Here is a 21,621-nt window from a genome sequence, read left to right on the forward strand (position 1 = left end):
TAAAACTTGTGACTTGTGACTTAAGAAATACGAACACTTTATTTGAGATGTTGAACTCGTGTCAAACATTTGACACACTTTGGACATTTTTGCATGCGTGTCCTAGTCGTGTCCTTTAAAAAAAAATACAAAACATGGCTGGGACACAAGAATAATTAAGAGCATACATGCTCTAAATAGTAATAGCACATTTGAAAATTAATAAATATTTCTATCTTTTACCTCAAAAAAAAATTAATAAATATTTTTATTCTTTGTTTGCATTCTAATTTCTAAATATCCTTTAATAGTTATGCATTTGCTTTATTTCCATTATTACTCTTAATTTGATATATATTTAACATTATATGAAAACTAAATGTTTAATAATATATAAAAATATATTTATTAATTATATATTAAACGTGTCCCACTATACTTGTGTTCTATTTTTTTTTTCATAAATTACTGTATCGCTCTGTTAGACCAGTACTCCATGATGATTGTTATACACCATTAAACCAAGAAGTTAATAATTTTTTTTTTGTAGGTGGGATTTGAAATTTTGAACCTAGCTATTGTTATTTACTAGGGTGATAATATGATCCCCTAGTAGTATAGTCTATTCCAGTGGGCACAAGTGTCCCTTTTTTTTTTTTCTTTTTTTTTTTTCACTTAAGTGTAAACGAGATGCTTTGACTCGGAATTGAGCTCCACAAGAAGGGGACGGATGTCATGTCACAGTCCATAAGTTCACTGGCAAAACAAGTGCATTTCTAGAGAAGAAGAGAATAAAAATATTCCAATGGTTCGCAAACATAATTTCAGCTAAGAGAACCAATAAGATGGTTAGGCGCTACTTATACATAAAATTCAATCTCAAGAAGAGACTACCCTTAAATAGTTTGTCAAACTTTAATTTGCCACTAAATGCCACACTATCTTTATCACATTATAAGTGCCAGCAGATAATGATGCAAAAATAAAAAATAAATTGGTAAAATATTATTTCTTTCTCTGAACTTTATTAAAAGTTTTTTTTTTCATCGATAAATAAATAATAAATAAAAATAAAAAGCTTTTTTTTCATCCTTAAACTTTTTAAATAGTTTTTTTTTTGGGTAAATTCTACTAACACATCCTGAGGTTTAAGCTAATATCAACCATGTCCAAAACTTTTCAAAACTAGTCAATTTGGTCTCTAAAGCCAACTTAGTCCTCAAACAGTTAGTTATTTTTTCTCAACCATTTTAAAGACTAAATTGGCTTTAGAGACCAAATTTGTTAATTTTAAAAAGTCTTGAATCTGGTTATTGGTATTAAATCAAATCTCAATTAATGGAATTTACTATTTTTTTAAAAAATAGTTTAGAGATAAAAATAGAGATAAAAGTGGAACATTTTCAATAGTTTCGGGATAAAAAGTAATCTTTTTTATCATTTAAGGACAAAAAACGAATGTTAAAGTTTAGAAATGAAAAGTAAAAATAAACTTTTAGTAAAGTTTAAAGAGCAAAATAGCATTTTATCAAATAAATAAAAAAAAGTTAAGGTACGTATTTTGTTCCAAAAAGCCCCAAAATTAACGTGAAAGCACCAACAAAAGGTATTATAATACCCTTTGTTGGTGCTTTCACGTTACTAAGCATCTCTATCATCTCACTACAAATCGTGCCCAAAGCATTGTGGGAAATTACGTAAACTACTTATCCCCAAGAGATGAGGATGCCATTTTACTTCAGCTTAATTTTTATTGGTTACTGATGCAAACTTCGCCATTATCCAATCTGTTTTGGAATTCCATTCTAAGCATAAAATTAAGAGACCGTTTAGTACATATGTTTAAATATATATTTTCAGTTTTTAAACAACATTATATATATTTTTTTATATTTTTTATCTATACGTATTTTCAAAAAATATAAACAATCGTTACTACAATAATATTACCAAACGGATCCTAAATTTTATGAGTTTGCTTCTGCTCCGAGACAAAGAAATAGCTCAATCAACTATCTCTCTAAAAAGATTCAGTGAATATCAAGACCAAATAAACACCAAACCCCGTACGTTCAATCCATGATGAATCAGTCAGATATCACAGCCGCCAATTGCAGTGACTTAAAACCGATGACTACTGTTAAAAATGCAGGAATGAGTTGGACCTATTTAATTTTTCCTGTTCATTTGAAATCCTAAATTAATCCTTCAAACATAATGACCCAGAAAAATAAAATAAAAACCAGATTTTTTTATCAATAATGCTAATTCAAAGTCCAAACACATTCTAGAGCTGTACAGAATTCGAACTATACAGTGTTATCCACACTTTTATTTTGAGAGAGAGAGAGAGAGAGAGAGAGAGAGAGAGAGAGAAGAAATTAAGGTTCCAGTTGGCATGGACAACTTTTTTTTTCTCTTATTTTTGGGGTCCAATAATAGATTAATGTAGCTGTAAGACCTAAATACATTTGCCAAAAACAAAAACAAAAACGCAAAAAGAAACTACTGTTGATTTGGAAAAAATAAAAATAAAGATTATCCAAAAGTAAAAACAGAGGGAAAGAAATCCAAGGACTTCAAATCACATGATGTTATTGTCTTATTGACTAATCCACAAATCTGGTGGGGTTTTGCTCACACTGAGAGGATGAGTGGATGACCAAGTCCACAGCACAGAGATAAATAAAAACTTAGCCTCTAAAATGCTCAAATTTATATGATCCCACTGCAATGAAGTCATGAACAAAAGGAAACTTTGGAATAGCAATATAGCATATGAGAAAACAACAAAAAGAGAAAAGGCACACACATGGGCATCATGATTTTAAAATACCTACATATATATATATATATATATATTGATATCATGCATGTCCATCAATTCATGACATCAGTATCTTATTGTATCTTTTCAAAACCAGTTTCCACAAACAGAAAAGATAGACAGAGAGGGTGAAAGAGATTAAGTTGCATCAACAACATCATAAAGTTAAAACACAAATAAACATAATATTCTAGAGTTCCAAAATCTCATCATCATAAATAAAGATGTTTTAAGTATTAGCAAAACTACTAAAGTCCTCAAACAGCTTTTCAAACTTAAACACAAAGATGAAAAATGTTAAACTGCTTAACTCTGACCATTCAACTTTCTTTATATCTCATAATATCCAAACAAAAACTTTTTTCTTGTTTTTTTGGCCCTTCCTACCAAAAGCCCCTCCATTTCTTTCTACTCTCAAACCTCAGTTCAAATGTTCAAAACCCATGAAACCATAACTATTCCCCAAAAGGGTACCCCCCAAAAAAAAAGAAAAAAAAAAGCTTCATATTTGTTAAAAATGAACATTCATAGACGAAGAGTGAGGTCAAGGTTTACATGGTCAGTGCCATCAGAGCTTGGAGAGAGAGGTTCATCTGGGGTTGCATTTCCATGAAGACCAATGAGAGGAAATGAAGTTGAGGCAGCACGGTACTGATGAAACTGGACTTGTTGCTGGTGATGGGTCTGAACAGGGTCGAGCCAAAACTGGTCCACAAAAGGTGCAACAACTTGGTCTGGAACTTGAACTTGGAATGGTGGCTCGGTCTGGAGGCGAGGCAAGCGGTCACGGTCAGAAGGGTAGCTTCTGCGATGAGCTGCTCGCTCACGCTTGTGAGCGTTTTGATGGCCACCGAGAGCTTGGGAAGTGTAAAACTTGCGAGGACAGTAAAGGCATGGGAATAAGCGTGAAGAGGAATTACTGGTTGAGTGTGACTGTGTTGGCTTTCTTGTGGGTTTTGAGGAAGTGGGTGCTTGTTGTTGTTGTTGTTGGTTCAGGAAGTCGTAGATAGCTGGGTCTGCCATTGGAGTGAGTTTCAGAGAATTGCAGAGCAGAGCAGAGAGAGAGAGTGGAGTTGAGGTGGGAGTACTGATACTGAGGAGGAGTGAGGTTTATAAGGGGTTTTGGGTTTTTGTTTCTTTGTGTCTATCTGTGCACAAAGGTTATAGAGGAAGTGGAATAATATGATTGGTTGTGTGTGAAAAGTCATAATTGCCCCTAATGGATAAAAATGTTGCATGGTTTGGGTTTTCTAATAATTGCTACTCTTAAGTCCTAACTTCCTTCTCAAAAAAAAGTCCTAACTTCAAAGTTCTAGTTCTATACACATCTTCATATCTGAAAAAATAAGTTATAAAAGGAAAATTTGTGTTATTATTCATATATGAATAGATGTCACTATGCTCATGTTTAAATGGAAGATGTCAATTCAGTTATCTATATATATATGAATAGATGTCCAAAGTCTAAACTAAACTTAGTTATCATTATCTAAATGTATATGCTTCTATCAATTATTCCTCTTGACTAAGATTAAAAACTATTCTAAGTACTATTCTAGCATTGTAGAGTGTACACCCAATTCCGAACGGTTAGGAATTTATATAGTAGTTGGTGCACCATGGAAGTCATGTCAATAATGGGAGAAATTGGTTATAGTACAAAAGGAACCATGTCAACAGAATAAAATTATTTTAAAGTTTTATCTACCCTGCCTCTCCTTTGTATATTTTTTTAACTTTTAGCTACTTACCCTTTAAATAAAAATTTAATGAGGGATGGATATGATGTGATAGGCGTAAGGTCTTGATTTTGTGATGGGTACAATTTTTTTTTTTTTACATTTATATTTTTAAGTTTTGTGATTGGTTGATGGAAAGCTGATGCTTAAACTTTGCTTAGAAATGACCGACTGAGTTAGTGATAGCACGGTAGCACCCTTGAAAAGTTGCTACAAGATATGCCTTTATATGTTCACTTTCAACAAAAAGATCTCACAGACTAATTAAGGGGCTGTTCTATATGGTTACTTTTGAAACTAAAAAATTTAGTCCTTTTGCAATTTAGTAACCGTAGTGTAACAAATACATTTAGTGCTACATATGAATTTTGACTGATTTAATTAAGAAAATCTCTCAAATTGTTGAGTATAACACCTAACTAAAAAAGTGATAATAACATATACTTGGAATAACTTTTTTTTTTCTCTCCGGGTGTTTCTTAAAACTAACTTATTTATTTATGTAGAAGTTTTTAGAATTCCACACACATATATAATTACATATTTATCATCTTTAATAAATCAATAATAGCTTTAACAAAAAAGGTATATTAAGAGTCTGTTTAGGAACAATATATATAACTTTTTGCTAAAAAGTTATACTTTAATAAAATTTTGAAAATGTGAAAAATAGGAGATTTTAAAAAGTTATATATAAAAAGAAAAAACTAAAAGTTAAAGCTTAAAGCTAATACGAAATACACTCTAAATCGATCTACAACTTATTGTATATCTAAACATCCTAAGGCTAGGAATATAGTATATCACTAGGAGTGTGAAAACAATCAAATATTGTAGTAAAGTAGTATATGAATAAAAGTAGTACCCTCCAATCACTTTCTGTTAAGTTAGTGAGACTTTTAGGCATGGGCCTAAATAGTTCATGCAGGGAAAATCGTGATAAGATGATTAGACATAATAGTACGGCTTAGAATTCAATTCAACAATGCCTCATTGTCAAATCACAAAGAAAGCCTCAGCCCTTATAAAATAAATAAATAAATAAAATACACATTTTGGTACAACAAATTTCATAACTCGCTACAGTATAAGTCTTGTATCAAAATATGTGAAATTAGATTAATTTATAAAAAAAAGGGACTTTTAGCAAATAAATCATTTTTAAAAATTATGAAAAAATAAAAAAGTAATAAATTTTTTTTTACTAATTTCTTTAATTTTTCATAAATTATTCTAAAATAAATGATTAATGAATTTCAATCGAAAAAAATCACAAGGAAGTTATAATAAAAAGAAGGGGTAAAAATGGAAAAAAAGAAAGATAGGTGAGTATAGGGGGAATCAAAGGAAGGACGTGATACGGAAAGGACAGGAAGTGGTAACACATAGTCACATACCTCCTCAACCTTTCTTGAGTGTATAAAGTGTTTTTTGTGAGACACAGCCCCAAAATCAGAGCTATCAATTCTCTTTTTCTTTTTCATTTTCTCTCTCTCTCTCTCTCTCTCTCTCTCTGACAGCACAGCATTGTGGGGGGTGAACTAAGCTCGAGCCGTGAGAAGCGCCAGTCGGTTAGAAAGAGAGAAAATTAAGGGCCAGAATTGCTTGCTGCTGGGGACACCTGTTGATGTTAGGATTGGTGGAAACTCACTCAAAATGGGCCAATCATAGAACAAGGTACTAAGAGAGAGAGAGCAAATATTCCTTGCTAGGAGGCTAAGAGATACTCATATTGATGATGGGCATATTATGAAGGGCTAAGTCAGAGTAGACCTCCTTGAGTGAGTGAGTGAGTGAAGCAAGCAAGATCAATCAAAGAGCAGCATTGCTTTGCTTGCTTGCTTTTAGTGAGGGCTCGAGGCCCTACGTTGTGTAATGGGTTTTGGATATTTCTCTCATGGTTCATGAGTCATCAGTCATGTATGTACTACTGTCCTCGATTATAGGGTTTTTTTTTTGCATACTTTCCTTTAATGGGGTTGTTCTAGGATGCCTGGTTGTTACTTGAGCCCTTCAATTTTAGCATTAGCAATTGCATTTGCACAGCCTCTCTCTCTTTCTCAATATCCAATGACGCCACCTGTACTGTTATTGTAGGCAACCTTCGTGTCCAGTTGCTCAATGTAAATACGACAAAATTGATAGGAGAAAAAAAAAAAAAAAAGAAGAAGAAGAGAAAATTGAAAAGAGAACCCATATGCAAATAACAAATAAAAAGTACCAACTTTGAGGCACCAGTCTGTGAATCCAATTCTGGTTTGTTCTAGAGTCTAGACCCAAGGACAAAAATAAGAAAAAAGTGCTTAATGGTTTTTAAGTATTAACGAAATTTGCTTTGAAAGCTGAATGTGCAAGGGAAACACATGATTTGCAAAAACTTAAAATCATATAATATTAATTCCCTCAAAAAAAAATTCATAATATTAATATGTATATTGTGCACAATACACACGTGACAAAATGAACCATGCCATGACAATAGTTATCCGCTACCTTTAGAGCATCTCCAGTAGCTTATCTAAATTTTTGTACTATTTGGACAATAAACAGTGATATTTAGATTTTACCTACCTACTTTTTTAATTATACTTTTCAACAGATTCTCTATTATTTTCTTCGTCTCATTTAAATATTATTTCTTCATTTATTCTTTATTCATTATTTATTCTTTTTTAACAACTATACATCTTCCAACATTTTTTAATTCAATAGCTGGTTATTATAATAGAAGGAAAAAAAAAAAATTTGAAGTGTGAACAGTAAATGTTACAATGTTCTCTACTTGTAGAGAAGCACGATAGCAATTCTAATATAAAAAATGGAGATGCAGAAGCTATTGGAGTGAGCTTTTAGAGCATTTTCTCTCTAAAATTGGCTTTAAAAAAGCCATTGGAGATGCTCTTAGCATGCGATTATAAACATAGAATGGAAATAAGAGTGGCTTGTCTTGTGGGCCAATTTTAAGACTTATTGGACTTGTTGGCTAAAATACATTGGCACGTCAATTGGACATGTGCTCTCTTCTTCTCAAAAAAAAAAAAAGTTTGAACTTGGGCTTGTCAAATAGGACAAGGCCAGCCCTTCAAACTGGGCCGAAAATCATAGCTGGGTGCTCAAAATGTTTGAGTTTGTTGTTGGGTTCTTTATTCAGGTAGATTTTGCAACTCAATAGAGAACATTTAAGGCCACAAAGCACAATCAATTATGAATCCAAGTTAATTTCTTTATAGGATGTGGTGTACAGGTAATTTTACTTGAAAATGTTGGAAGCTAGGAAATATAGCACAAATTTCTCATTTTATTTATTTATTTTAAATAAACTGATGCAATGCAGCTTTGCGTCCCCAGCAAGCTAACCGGGGTAAGTAAAATGGATATGATTCTGGGGTCATTACCAAATATAGATATTGCAACTTCTTTCAGATAAGCGAATATTTCAATTAACCCTTCAAATTATTGAGAACCTAATTCTTTACAGTTAAAACAGGTTTAGTGGCATTTTGAAATGAGATGAGTAATAAGTGTCTTGACTTCTATGTACACAGCAAGGAGGCTTTGCTTTTTGTGTGGTTAATTAGACAATTCAGTTGATGTCGAAGTATCTCGGATCTTCTGGAAAATGGTATTCCACGTTCAACTGCCATAAGATAGCAAAAATAAACCGTGTTAGACATATATGCAATCCAAGCTACCAAAATATTAGTGTTCTTTGCTAATAGGTCATTATGAAATGGTTACTACAAAAGACATGCAAAAAAGCTTTCATCTTAAGAAGCCCCTTGGTTGGGACTCACTCCCATCCAAGTAAATTCTTTCTTTCTTTCTTTCTTTTCTTTTTCTTTTTCTTCTTTTTGAATGCTGTTGAAGTTCATACACATTCCATTGAATGGAGATTGATATTTCAGACAACCAAACTACTAATTTAACCGTCTCACTTTGAACCAATTTACGAAAAAAACTGGAAGCATTAGCTTTTCCTCTTTCATTTCAGAATTCTTTTTTTTCTTGGCTAAATCTTTCATTTTCAGAATCCAGGTCTTGAAAAACCATGTAACAAACCCCTTATTTTCGTTTTCCCCTCACAAGATAAAATCAAATCAATATAATTGACACTTCACAATCATTGAGAACACTTCTATTTTCTTTTTTTTCTTTTTTTAAGTGGAATAGAAAGATAAGATACTATGATACTTTTATTTCTTCATTTGGTTAAAGAAGAAGTAGAGAACAAGAAAGTAACTCAATAATGTTCAAAGTGTTGCACCATAAAATAGTCTACATCCCCCTATAGTTTTAACAGAACAAAAATTAATCTGACACTTCAAATAACCATATAAATTTTATGAACATGAGTAGAAAAATTAGTCTTTTTTATAACATGGAAAAAAAGTTTAAATTTTTCCCACGTTTAGTGAATTATAAGGGAAAAGGCCAACATTCTGGTACAATCACTAGAAGAGAGCTTGCACCCTCAACACCATGCAAGAAGATGACATTCAAACAATCAACCAACACACTCCTAGCTAATAGCATTAATACATGTCAAAAAAGGATTGTTGGAATGGGTGGGGGGATTGGGGGGAAGCGTAGCATATGTAAAACCATAATCACATACCTTGCCCTCATCAGCGTCTGAATGCCGTTGGGGGAACACAACCCTTAAGTCATTGTATAAGTAGAATCTCCGCTCCCCATTCATGTCTAAGCTTTTATTTTTTGGTACAGAAAGAGGATCAGATTTGCATCTCTGAATTGACCTAGAACTTTGTTTAGGGAATGGGCATAAAAAACGGAGATGAAGAGCATAACGAAGAGCACCAGCACCAGTAGTACTATCATTGACCTTTAGACTACCATGTGAGTTCCTGATTGTTTCATGGCCTTTACCCACACAGCAACTGTCCATATGTGGGGATTGATTGGACGGCTCCTCTTTATCTGTTGAAGTAACTAATCTAGAGTCTTCACTTCCACTAATTTCATTTTTCTGATCTATGGATATCACTTTATGTACAATGTCAACTCCATCTGTATTCATTACTTCCTTGCTAAACTGTATGGGATTACTTTTCTGTAAGGTTGAAGCCCCCTTGCCTGTTACTTTACCGTCCATATCTATATGCCCTTGCTTCAAATTTGTAGAATTTGGGCTAGATGAAGCTAGGGTGACCTTCTGACGCAAGAATGTCTATTTTTCATTCAAAGAAAAGGAACTATCATTAGATACATATTGGAACGTGCAATACATGAATGCACCACCAAATATTCCAATTTCCAACCACCCCACCCCAAAAGATAAGCAGATATCATCAAAACTAATTTGTTATCTTTATAATCTAAAATGAGACTTGCATTGCAATTACAAAATGTAAGAAATCTTAAAAGATGAATGTTCTATCAACTGCAATTTAGAGAAAATTATATATTTAAAACCTGTTAGGAGCTTTGAAAATATTAGTATGTGAAATTCTAGGTCAACACGCAAATCTGTAGGCTAAGAATATTTTGATATGACAATAATAATAATTTATAGCCACACTGGAGCTTAAATCTAAGCTATGTGATGGCCAACATTCCTGAAAATGCATCTGAGACCGCAACCACAACTGTTTTATTTTTTTTTTAAGGGGGGGGATAAGTCCATGACAGCAATTTTATAATCCCTGGTCAAAACCATACAGCATCCTTCAACAATATTTCCAACTCTGACTTATAAAAAAATAAAAATTAAAAAAAAAAACAATATTTCCACCTCTGAACCTACAAATTAACTCAACAAATCTCCCACACACATAAAACCTCTAGATACATTTCAAAATCATATGAAATCTAGAAAATTTTCAACATCCCCAGGCAAAGAGTGAACTCCCACTACAATAACCCCAATTAATAACCAACGGGACGCATCATGTCCACACCCTTGTAATAATGAATATGGTTCAAGAAAAATGCCTTGACACCCCCCTAAACTTTGGGGTAGTGGCATTTACATCTCTTGAACTTTTATTTTAGCCAATTTAATACCTGAATTTTACATAGGTGCCAAATTGGTACTTCTGTTAGTATACCATTTAAATGGACTAATGTGTGTCACATGGACACATAAAAATAGGTGAGATCTATCAATTGCAACCGAGAGAGAGAGTAAAAATATCAATTGCAGGTGAACGCTGATCTCGCCATACCATTGAGGCAGTGGGAAGCTTTTTCCAGGGAAGGTAAGGTATGGGATTATTTTTTTTCAAGTTTTCCCAAGAAAAAGTATAGGGTTTGTTTGGATTTGTGTGTGGGAAAGAGGGTTTTGAGAATTCGACGACAAGAATTATGAGTAGTTAGAAAGAAGAACGATAAATTACAGAAGTTTCAAAGATATAAGTCATGGAAAATGCTTCATCTGGTTTTCATGGAAAAGCAACATTGCAACAAGACCAACTTATAAAGCTATGATAAGCTCACCCAAGTGGGAATCGTGGGATCTTACTAGGTCACCATGTAAGGTAAGACTCCATTTGATTACCAAGAAAACCCAAATCTTTGATCTTTGAATAATTCTAAGTAATTATATCTTAAACAGTATTTACATCACCACTTGCTGGATTTTGAAAGGGGGAAAATTATACTAAATCACAACTTACTTTTGTTCCAGCAGGCATGTCACTCAAATCATAGTTGCAAAGGAAAGTGTGAAGAGGTGTCTTTTCTGGATTGCTGAGTACCTGTGGAGAGTAATTCAATTTAAAAGTAAATAAAAATCATTCTTACATCATAAAACGTTAACCATTACATATAAGACTTCTATAAATTTTCCATATATTCAAGAAAAAGAGAAAACGTTTATGCTATGCTGTAAACGTGTATAGACAACGTTAAGGAAAGTTGACTAATACTAGCATATGAGATTTTCAACCATCAAAATAGATCATGTTCAACAAAATGAATGACATTATAGGTGACACGTAAAACATGTCTGCAAATTTGATAACTAAACAGGTTTCGAGGAGTAATAAATAATTTAATCCTTTTATCGCTCAGTGAGAGGAACAGGCACGTTCTTGCAAGTATTAAAGTCTATCAAGAAATTTAATTGGATAATACAATATTTCCACTTAATGAGTAAGTTGCCAACAACTCGCTATTACAATTCCTCTTTTCTTTTTCTTTTCTTTTCTTTTTTCTATTCTTTTTTTGTAACCACTTAGAAGTTAGAACTACAAGATACTTCACTGGTTAAATACATAATACCGCACAGTATTACTTGGCTCACTGATGTATCCTGATCGTAGAACAATTACATCACATTTGTAACTGCCAATTAAGTTAAATAAATAATACACAAGATCCTTCACTGGTTACATACACAGTACCACACTATTAATTAGCTTACTGACATATTCTGTATCCAGACCAACTACATTACTTTCATAACTGCTAATTAAAAATGTATTTTATGTGACAGACCACTAGAATATCCAAATCTCTAATGGATGCAATGGACTCGAGCAGGAAAAATCATCAACTGAGGCTAATTAAGGCTCCATGCCTTAAACATGACTAAGATGAAACAAGGTCTACTGCAAGTACTAATGCCTCAACAGGAAATCATTAAAACTAGCAGCAAAGGTTCAGTAAGCAACCACAATCTTTGGCATATAATTTACTTAAACAATAGTCACATGGGTAGTACAAGAATTAACACTGATCTATAAGTCTAAACAGAAGCTTAATTACTTATATCATAGGTATTCAGAAACACTGATCAGTTTCAAGATTGAAGCCTAGTACCAGTTGTATGCGTCCTTTCATAGGGATGCGCAGGCGACTCTTGATAGTTTGTGTATCATCAATGCTAAGGCATCGTCTCAATTTTTGGTCTCTGCACATGTTTGATGATGACTTTCCTGCAAGATCTAAGGATGCATAATACAGCAAGTAGCAATCTCCATCTACACTGGTTACTGAAAATGGAAGCTTCTGTGACTGTGGTGAAAAGTTCCCTCCAGTAATGTTTAGTACAGCTAGAAAACCATCAATTCTCTACACATAAAATGCCAATGATATACAGCAGATTCAGATGTCTGTGAAGAATAACCTACCCAAACTGAATCCAGGATATCAAGAAAATCACATGCAACATAATCTCAACACTGACCTGACAGAGTTTTCCGGATAAGAACCGGCCAGAAAATAGAGATTCCTCAAATGAACCAACCAGGGACCTCCTAATGGGAAGTCCACTTAGACTTTTAATGAATCTCACGCATTTGGAGGCTGGGGCTGACTCTTGGGAGAAAGGCCAACTTATGTCAGTATTACTTTCCACGGAAGATGGACAGAACTCTTTGTGCAAAATGTCAACGTCTTCAAATGATTTGCTTGCAATCATATGATCCTCTTCTTCAGGGGCAAAGACAATGCTTCTGTCAGATCTCTCAAGTGATCGTTTTGTATCTCTTAAAGTTAAAGGACAACCCACCATCTCGTTCTTGGTAGTCCTGCATCCTCCTGCAGTTTTCATTCTTTCAGAAAACTTTGGACCAAGAGGTGACAAAGAATGTGGAGGTGAGATGGCCTTTTTGGGAGATATTAATATTGCCCCACTTTGAGACCTTACCTCACTTGATTCTCTGAAATGATCAAGTTCAGGTGAAGACAAACAACTATTATCCAGCAAAGGGCCATCAACGAATAACTTGGATGTTCTAACACCATCATATAGTATGTTCTTTTGTTCCAAGCAACTAGACAAAGACCAGGCTGGCAAGGTAAAATGGCGATTGCTACCAACATTTGCCTTCTTATTATCTTTTGCAACAGAAATGCTTAAATTATTGGTCAGGGAAGTTGAATCTTCATGAACGCTTCTGCGCCCAATGTCTAGAGGATCACCACTAAATTGGGCTGGAGAAAGCATGCTACTCAATGGTGACAACAAACGCTTCCTGACTAGTGATCCACTGGACTCAGTTTCATTGACTCTGAAATTAATCCCAGAAGAAGATTGAACATGACCAGATGAAACCCCCTTGAATCCATCAGTTGGAGAACTTATTCCAACTGATTTGAAACCCACAATCCTAGAAACAGGGTTCTGAACGTTACGACCACTTTTAGGAGTACCTTTATCAACAGAACCAATTTTCAAACCATGAACATTGGAAGTAACTTCCATTGCCCCTCTAAACTTTAATGAATCATCATGAACCTTGGAACGCTCCAAGCAGGTTTTTCTCTGGAAATCTCCAATAGACGAGCATAGTGGATTCGCAGCTAATGGGCTCATACTTTCACTGTGCATCCCATCCACATCACATGTGCTCACATTAGCAAATTGAGGTGAGCTCTGCAAAAATGTTCTCAATGATGCTGCTTCTACTTCCTCAACAGTTTCACTCGAGGTGACTTGTGGCAAGCCCATGACCAATATTTGCAAAAACTACCGTGTATCCTGTTTTTGAGAAGTTCTCTATGACTTTTTTTTTTTTTTTCTTTTTCCTTTTTTTTTTTTGACTTGGCTGCAATTTTAGTTTTTGTTCACCTAGACTACTTGTATGAATTCACTACTATCCATTCAATTTTCTAATCAACAAGGGACCTATCATATTCAATCTAATGAACATATTAAATTGTTGCTCCAAATCCTATCAATATCAAAGCTACCTAAAAATAAACATACCCCACAATTTCTGCTACAATCATGAACATGAGTCCTACAGCAGTGGTTCACTAATCCAGAGTGAAGCTAATACTATGTATCTACCACAGGCATCCACATTTCTAACATTTCAACTCTCACTCCCTTAAAAGGATGCATAGAGAAACCCAAGTACATTCTAAATATCCAGAAATCACGACTAGAACAGATCTTCTGACCTCCACACCGGCGCATATAGCTCATGATCTCCAGAAGAATCAATGCATAAGCCTGCAACAAAATATTGGAGGCAAGAAGTTAGTTCATTTCTACATAAGATTCTGAATATACATTCTTCTTGTACTGATCCAAATTAGACTCCATTTCCCATTGATCAAATGCACATGAACCACAAAAATTCTAAGAGTGATCAGCATAGATGATCACAAAACTTGCTACCCATGTTTGTAATTCACACTAGCAATAATAAGAAGACATCAAAGTTAGGAAATCTATAGGACAAAACTAAATCATCAATGGACAATCAAAAGATTCAAAACAACCCAGAAAAGAATGAAATGGTTTTCCTCATTGTAGACTGTTCATTACTAACCAAAATGGAATGGAATAATGGGATTCTTTTGCAAAACATGTAACCCAAAAAATAGAAACTACCTAAAAACCAAAACAAATGGCAATCAACCAAAATGCTCTGAACAGAATATCCTTAACCCAACAGCAAAACAATAAAATAAATAAACAAACAAAGCCGAGAAAAACGTTTCCTTGCAACCATCAACAACCAAAAACTGCGGTGAGAACTCACAAAAGGTTTACGTGTACGGCACACATTCATCATCCACTACAACTACAAGCAAAGCTATTTCTTCATTTCCTTTTCTTTAAAAATTTTGTGTTCAGAGCATAAATTATCAAATTATTAGATACCCATATAATCAGAACTCTTCCACAAACACCAAAAATGAACCAAATCAAAGGCAGAATCAGCATAACCCAACCCAAGCTTGATCACCAAAACCCATCAACTAAATAACCAAACAAACACAACCAAAAGGTAAAAATACAAAATGGGTTTTCACATATTTTAACCAAAAAAAATTATAAGAGACCCACCAATGAAGCCAGTGATCAAACACAAATCCGAAGGTCCCCAAATCATTTCAATGATCTTCTATGCAAATCCAAATCCAACCCAGATGTCAAAAACTTATCTTTTTGGCAAAAATCAAATGCTAGGATAATTTAGAAAATGAAACAAATAAATATAAAAAAAAAAAAAACTAAAAGAGGTTGTAATATCAAAAAGTATGCAATTTCTTCCTTTTGCGTCTAGAATGAGAAGGAGAAAGAAAAGGAGTTGAAGATGAAAGTGAAAGTGAAGGTTGGTTTGGTGATGTTATACAAGTAGAAGAGAAAATAGGCACACCCATATCTCTCTGTCCACTCCCTCTTTCCCTTGTTTATAATCCCAAAATACCAGCGTCATCATTATCAATATTCATCCATAACTAAACTATTGCCCGCACACTTTCTTTTTTTTCTTTTTCTTTTTTCCTTTTTAAATTTAAGCTGTAATTTTATAATTCATACTAAAATTACTATAAATTAGTTATAATTAAGGTAAATCTAAATACCACATTGGATTTGTGCCTCTCTCTTTTACTAGTCTCCACCTTTTTTTTCGGTTTTTAAATTTCTTTTCCTCCCAGTCTCTGTTGGGACCAGAGATAGCGTTTGAACTGTATCACGTAGAAACGTACCAAACGGTTTAAAAATTGGTTTTTTTTTTTTTTTTTTTCTCTCTCTCTCTTTTTTCCTTGTCTTTTTAACAAATTTTTTTATTTATTTTATAAATATTATTTTAATTTTTAACCTTTTAAGTATGTTTATAAATAAATAAAAAAACATTTTAAATATGGTTTTAAAATCTAACCCAAAAAATTGAGTTTAAAGATTTTGATGTTTTGGGTTTTAGTTAGTTTTAATTAATAAAGCCTTTTTTATGGTAGAATAATAGTAATTAGTGTCTTAATTTGATAATTAAAAGCGATTATTATGAAGCGAATCTCTAAAAGTTTAATTTTTTTATATTTATAAAATAAATAAATAAGTTTTGATGTTGAATCCAGATTTAACCAAAAGTCAAGTCTAATGATAAAATAATTAATTTAACAAAAATATTTAAATAAATTTGAAAATATTTGCAACCTTAAATACTGTAATATCTAAAGATGTTCAAATATAGCTTTTAGGTAAAATGATATTTAAATAATAATAGCAACCTTGACTAAAAAATATCTAAAAATGTCCAATTCTATCTTGATTAGAGATAAATTTGATATTTAAAAAAAATTATTATAGGTTAGGTTGATAATTTATTAGCATTTCAAATATTTAAATAAATTTGTATAATATCTCAAAAATTCCAATATATTAATGCCATTAAAAGAAATATTTTTAGGAGTAACTACACTAATCACTAAAGGCTGTCAGAGATCTAATCGAACAATGGATGGATTGAGCTTTAGGCTATCGGCAATGAATTAAGATTGTTCAAGACTATGGAATGAGATCAATGTCTTATGAGCATCCAATGAACAATGACAAATCATTGACATGAGGTCTTATGACAACCACTTTAAGTGAAAAATTCTAGGAAAAAAAAAAACCCATGTATGATGGTTAAAAATGTGAAAATTTTTTAACAAACTAGTTAGTTTGACCATGACTGCCTATTCTAAAATCTAATGGACTATTTGTTAATTGATTCAACTAACTGATTTGATCCTACTTTTAGAACCATGATTTTAATAATCGTATTTTTTATTATTAAACCAATTTTTTCATGTACATCTTAGATGTAATAAGTCTTCCATTGTCATTACAAAACTTTTTTGTGTGTGATATGATTGAACTTACTTTGATCTCGAAGAGTGAAATACTAATTTGATATGATAGATTATGATGATAACTGATAATATTACTAGTTTTGCTAATAGTATAACATTTATTAAAAGTGTACATTCAACTCACCAACTTAACAAAACCATGCTCAACTTTACACCTCAAGTTGATTTTTGTGGATTAGTTGATTGAATTGGGTAAGAATTTTACTTTAAATCTCCAGTTGGGTTGGTTTTGGATTAGTAGTGTTTCTACCATATAACTCAACACAACCCACCATATATACCATAAGTTTATTTTATTATCTTTATTTTATTTTTATTTTTTTAGTTTGATTTATTTTGGTATTTGAAGAATTAGTTTTGATGAATTTGAAAATCCGGTAAGTAATTTATGCACATTATGTGAATTGTAATAATTTTTATTAAAAATTTAGCTAAATAATAAAATATAAAACTAGTCTATATATATATATATATGTAAGGACTCAATTTGTAACAACCCAAAATAATACTGGGTTCGCACGTAAAAAGGCCCAAACAATATCATTTGTAGAGCGTGGGTTTGAAAGGCTAGGCCTTGGTCACTGGACGGTGGTTAGTCGAGGTGTTTATACAGAATTAAACCGTGTTCGCTCGAGGAGTCTTTCTCCTTGAGGCGGTCTAGGAGGCTCTGGTTCTTGGCCTTTTTTCTCAGCCCCCTTTCCGGATTGCTTGTTTCTCCTTTTATATTAGTCTGTATTCCTTATCTTACGTCTACGTGTAGGATCGACTTTCCAGGACTGATACTTGTCCCATCAGCCCATACCCAAAGTGGTTGGGGGTGGTTGTAAAAGTTGAAGAGCATGGCTCTGTCAGGTGCAGAGTATTCAATGGCAGTAATGGCAGCTTTCCCTTTGTCCTTGGTCATTATACTATTCAGCGTCCCCTTCTCTATTGACATAGATATTTTAGGTTTTTCCCAAAACGGTTCCTATATCGTTCTTGCCCTTTCTTTCAGGGGGAACTCGGATATGCCGAGGACAGAATTATCCTCGGCTATGTCTCTAGACTACTTGGACTTTTATTACACATCCTCGGCTATACCCCTCCTCGGCTCGGGCCTTAGGCCCCAATGCAAAAATGGGCCAGGGCCTCAATTTCTTGGGCCCCATAATATATATATATATATATATATATATATATTAATAAGCAAAACTCAGAGAAAGTTCAATTAAAATTTGAAATTAAAATCCACTTAAGTTTTTCCCATTTGTCCATTTAAGTTTTTAATTTTTGTGCCAAGTGAGTTAATGAGTACAAAATACTAAGAATCTAACATTAATGAACTATAAAATTGAAAAAAAAAAAAAAAAAAAAAAAAAACCCAATCACATATACTCAATAAAAATCACCACACGTTCTATCTTCTTAAAAATTAGAGAAAAAAATTATCAAAGTAGTATTATTAAATTTAGATAAGAATTTTAAATGTGACTAATTACATTTACTTTTAAAATCAAATTGACTAATTATTTATATTTTAATGATAAAAATTGTGTTTAATTTTAAATGTATTCATGTGTTAAATGCTATTTAAAATTTTTTTTTGACTAATTGCTTATATTTTATAATAAAAATTGTGTTTAATTTTAAATATATTTATGCGTTTATATGGGTTATATGCTAGTTTTTATATAAGGCATGAAACGTGTATGTGTATAACCTACTTACACCCAACTCAATCTAAGTGAGTTGAGTTGGATTGGTTTTTACAAATGAGATAGTTGGCTTAGATTGAGAATTTCACAACCTGAAAAGCTCTAGTTGAATTGTAAAAACCCTTCAATCCCACTGTGCACACTTGTAACATTATAAGTTTTGTTATGAAAATAACATTTATGATTTACATTTCATATTACAATTGAAGTAATTACGGTTGTGGAATTGTTCTACTTTACTACTTGTCTAGTCTTCTTGCAAGCTGTTGTGGTCCTAGTCTAAGGGGTTTTGTGATTTGCTTTGTTTTTTGTTTTTTGTTTTTTTTTTTCACACGACTTCAATGCACATTATATAATATACAATTACCATTTGTAGTACACGACAAAGCATTTTCAATTACTTGAACTTCAACAAACAAATAGACTGGTTAAAAAAAATTCAAAAAAAAAAATAAATAAATAAATAGACTTTCCTTGGTGTACTCATGTACTAGCTGTTTTTATTAGATAAATTCCAACGTGTCCTTTTGAATTATGATAACAAATGTACCTTCCTCAATTGTGCATCTCCATTCATATATTACAGTTTCAAATTAACGTCATATTATTTATAAATAAATAAAAAATATTCCAAATAAAACCTCAAAAAAAATTATGCCTTTGTGTTTTCTCCTCTGTTATGCTCTTTTTTTGGGTATTTTCGTGGGTGGGGATTGGTTGTTTTTTGTTCCACCACTACAAATTCCATTGTATGTAATTTTTTTTAAAACAAATATTTTGATAGTATGAGAGAGGATTGAATGTTTCTATTAAAAACATCATGAAATATTAACTAGTTGAGTTATAAGATTCTTGATCTATTATATATAATTTAAAAATCAAACAAATTTTTATAACTCGACTTACATTTTTTTATTTTTTATGAAGACTTCAACCGTTCAAATCTTTTGACTGTTGAATTATCAAAAGAAAAAGAGAAAAAAGAAAAAGAAAAAACAAATTCCTAAGAATGTGAATTTGAGTAATAACCGTTTACATATTGACCCCCCTCTGTATATTAAAAAAAGAACACTGCATTAAAATTTTTTGCTTCAAATGCAAGCCAAGGAATCAAGTAGCTGTAAGTGAGGTCATATAAAGCCAGGACCAGAAAAGAAATTATCAAACTTAAAAGCCATCATGACCGACTCAAACTCATCAATCTCACTCTCTCAATATATAGGTGGCATTTTACCACTTCAAATTGACAACAAAATCAACCTAAAATTGAATAGTGAAATCCCATTAACACAAAAGCCCTCATCATTCAAATTTTCAATAAGCAAATGGGGGAAGGAATTTTGTTGCCCAAACCAACCAACAAAAGAAAAAAGAAAAAAAAAGGAAAAGAAAATCCTCATTGTTAATAATTACTGGGTCTAGCTAGTAAATTTTCTTCAAAATTTTGGTTGGTGTACCAGCACTAGTACTGTACAGTCTGTACTCTGTACTAGTAACAGTAATTCTATTATATTTACTGTTCTTTCCCTTTTGGAAAGGGAATCAAAATAACACTAGCCACAAAAAATAATGCACGAACAGTAAGAATTTTGGAGCTTTGAAAGGGTGACAAGTTGCAATAGGTATTGCACAATTGCGCCACGTTGCCAAGTGTATGTTTAGGCACGTAATAACTAAGGACAAGCGAATGGGGGTGGGACCAGGAAAGTGAGCAAAGTCCAACTTATTTTAGAAGTTAACGGAAGATTTGGATTTGTTTATTTATTATAGTTTCCAGAAGAGAATGAAAAAAGCTGTGGTCTATTGCCGTGATTATCTTTAACACTTTGGCCTCTTTCTAGGCCATCCTGTCTTTATTGTGGGCCTCAGCCTAGTTTCTCTGTCTCCATTATCCCATTTGAGTATCTTAACTAATAATTTAATACAAATTGAGATAAAAGTTTTTTTTGGTAAATCAAATTGAGATAAAGTTTGCCACTGCATATTCAACATGTAAAATGTAAATCTTTTTTATCTAGTGAGTTTTTTTTTTTTTTTTTCTTTTTTGGAATAGCCTGATTTATAATGAATACTCTTGAATCAATACAATAATGAGATTTATAAAAAAAGAAAAAGATGTGAGTCAATTTCAAGTTTTTATTAAGTTAACTAGAATTCATTAGTGCATCCAAGTATCTCAACTAGATCATCATGCGTTCTTCGTGCGGTAGTCACTCCACAAACATAAATGCTTGTTGGGTGTGGGAGGCAAGGGCCGGGGTTTAAGTTTCCAAAAGAGAGTTTCACATACATATACACTTAAATTAGGTTAGAGTAGAAATTCTATCTTGTAAAAAAAATAAAAAATAAAAGTATCTCAACTAGGAACAAAGTTTAGCTACAAATTTGGTTGTAGCAATAAAATAAATATTTTTACATATTTTGAAAATCTAGCTGTTGAATTGCATGTTCTTTACGCTTTTAATACACATGTTAAATTTTGTATCAATCGGATATTATTTATTATATGATCTATAAGTTTGTATTTTATATATAATTTTAAATTACAAAAACTTGTAATTTAAACAGTATATAAATAAAATAGCTATTAATCTTTAATTTTCTAAGAATTTTGCAAGTATGGAGGATATAAGAAAAAAATGTAATCCAATGGTGAATTTGTCAAAATTTATCTCCAATAAAAAGATATTGAGTAAGATTGTAGTCAAAAACTACAACTAATTTTGTAACTAAACTTTATCCCTCAAGTAGCTTCTCCTTGGTGTATAAAAATAAGTCATTCAAAGTTCAAATTCTTCACCCCTAATTATTGAGATATTAA

The 21,621-nt window shown here is 32.4% G+C and overlaps 1 protein-coding gene across 1 annotated transcript; it reads right to left on the reverse strand.

Annotated features, from left to right (window-relative positions):
- Nucleotides 1-7,959: 7,959 nt before the first annotated feature.
- LOC126714545 (uncharacterized) lies at nt 7,960-15,670 on the reverse strand. The gene is made up of 6 exons (XM_050414734.1): nt 15,311-15,670; nt 12,695-14,467; nt 12,328-12,579; nt 11,181-11,261; nt 9,161-9,733; nt 7,960-8,182 (listed from the first exon to the last, which is right to left on the reverse strand). The coding sequence occupies exons 2-6, from the start codon at nt 13,958-13,960 to the stop codon at nt 8,129-8,131; spliced, it is 2,226 nt and encodes a 741-aa protein (XP_050270691.1). The 5' UTR covers nt 13,961-14,467; nt 15,311-15,670; the 3' UTR covers nt 7,960-8,128.
- Between the last annotated feature and the right edge of the window lie 5,951 nt (nt 15,671-21,621).

This window comes from Quercus robur, chromosome 2 (assembly GCF_932294415.1).
Source record: "Quercus robur chromosome 2, dhQueRobu3.1, whole genome shotgun sequence".
NCBI classification, from domain to species: Eukaryota; Viridiplantae; Streptophyta; class Magnoliopsida; order Fagales; family Fagaceae; genus Quercus; species Quercus robur.

Coding starts and splice junctions, on each gene's coding strand:
- LOC126714545 (XM_050414734.1), bottom strand. CDS start 13,960: ATGGGCTTGCCACAAGTCACCTCGAGTGAAACTGTTGAGGAAGTAGAA. Junction 11,262..12,327: donor TGAAAGGACGCATACAACTG/GTACTAGGCTTC, acceptor TACTCTCCACAG/GTACTCAGCAATCCAGAAAA. Junction 8,183..9,160: donor CAGACGCTGATGAGGGCAAG/GTATGTGATTAT, acceptor ATCTTATGGCAG/TTGAACGTGGAATACCATTT.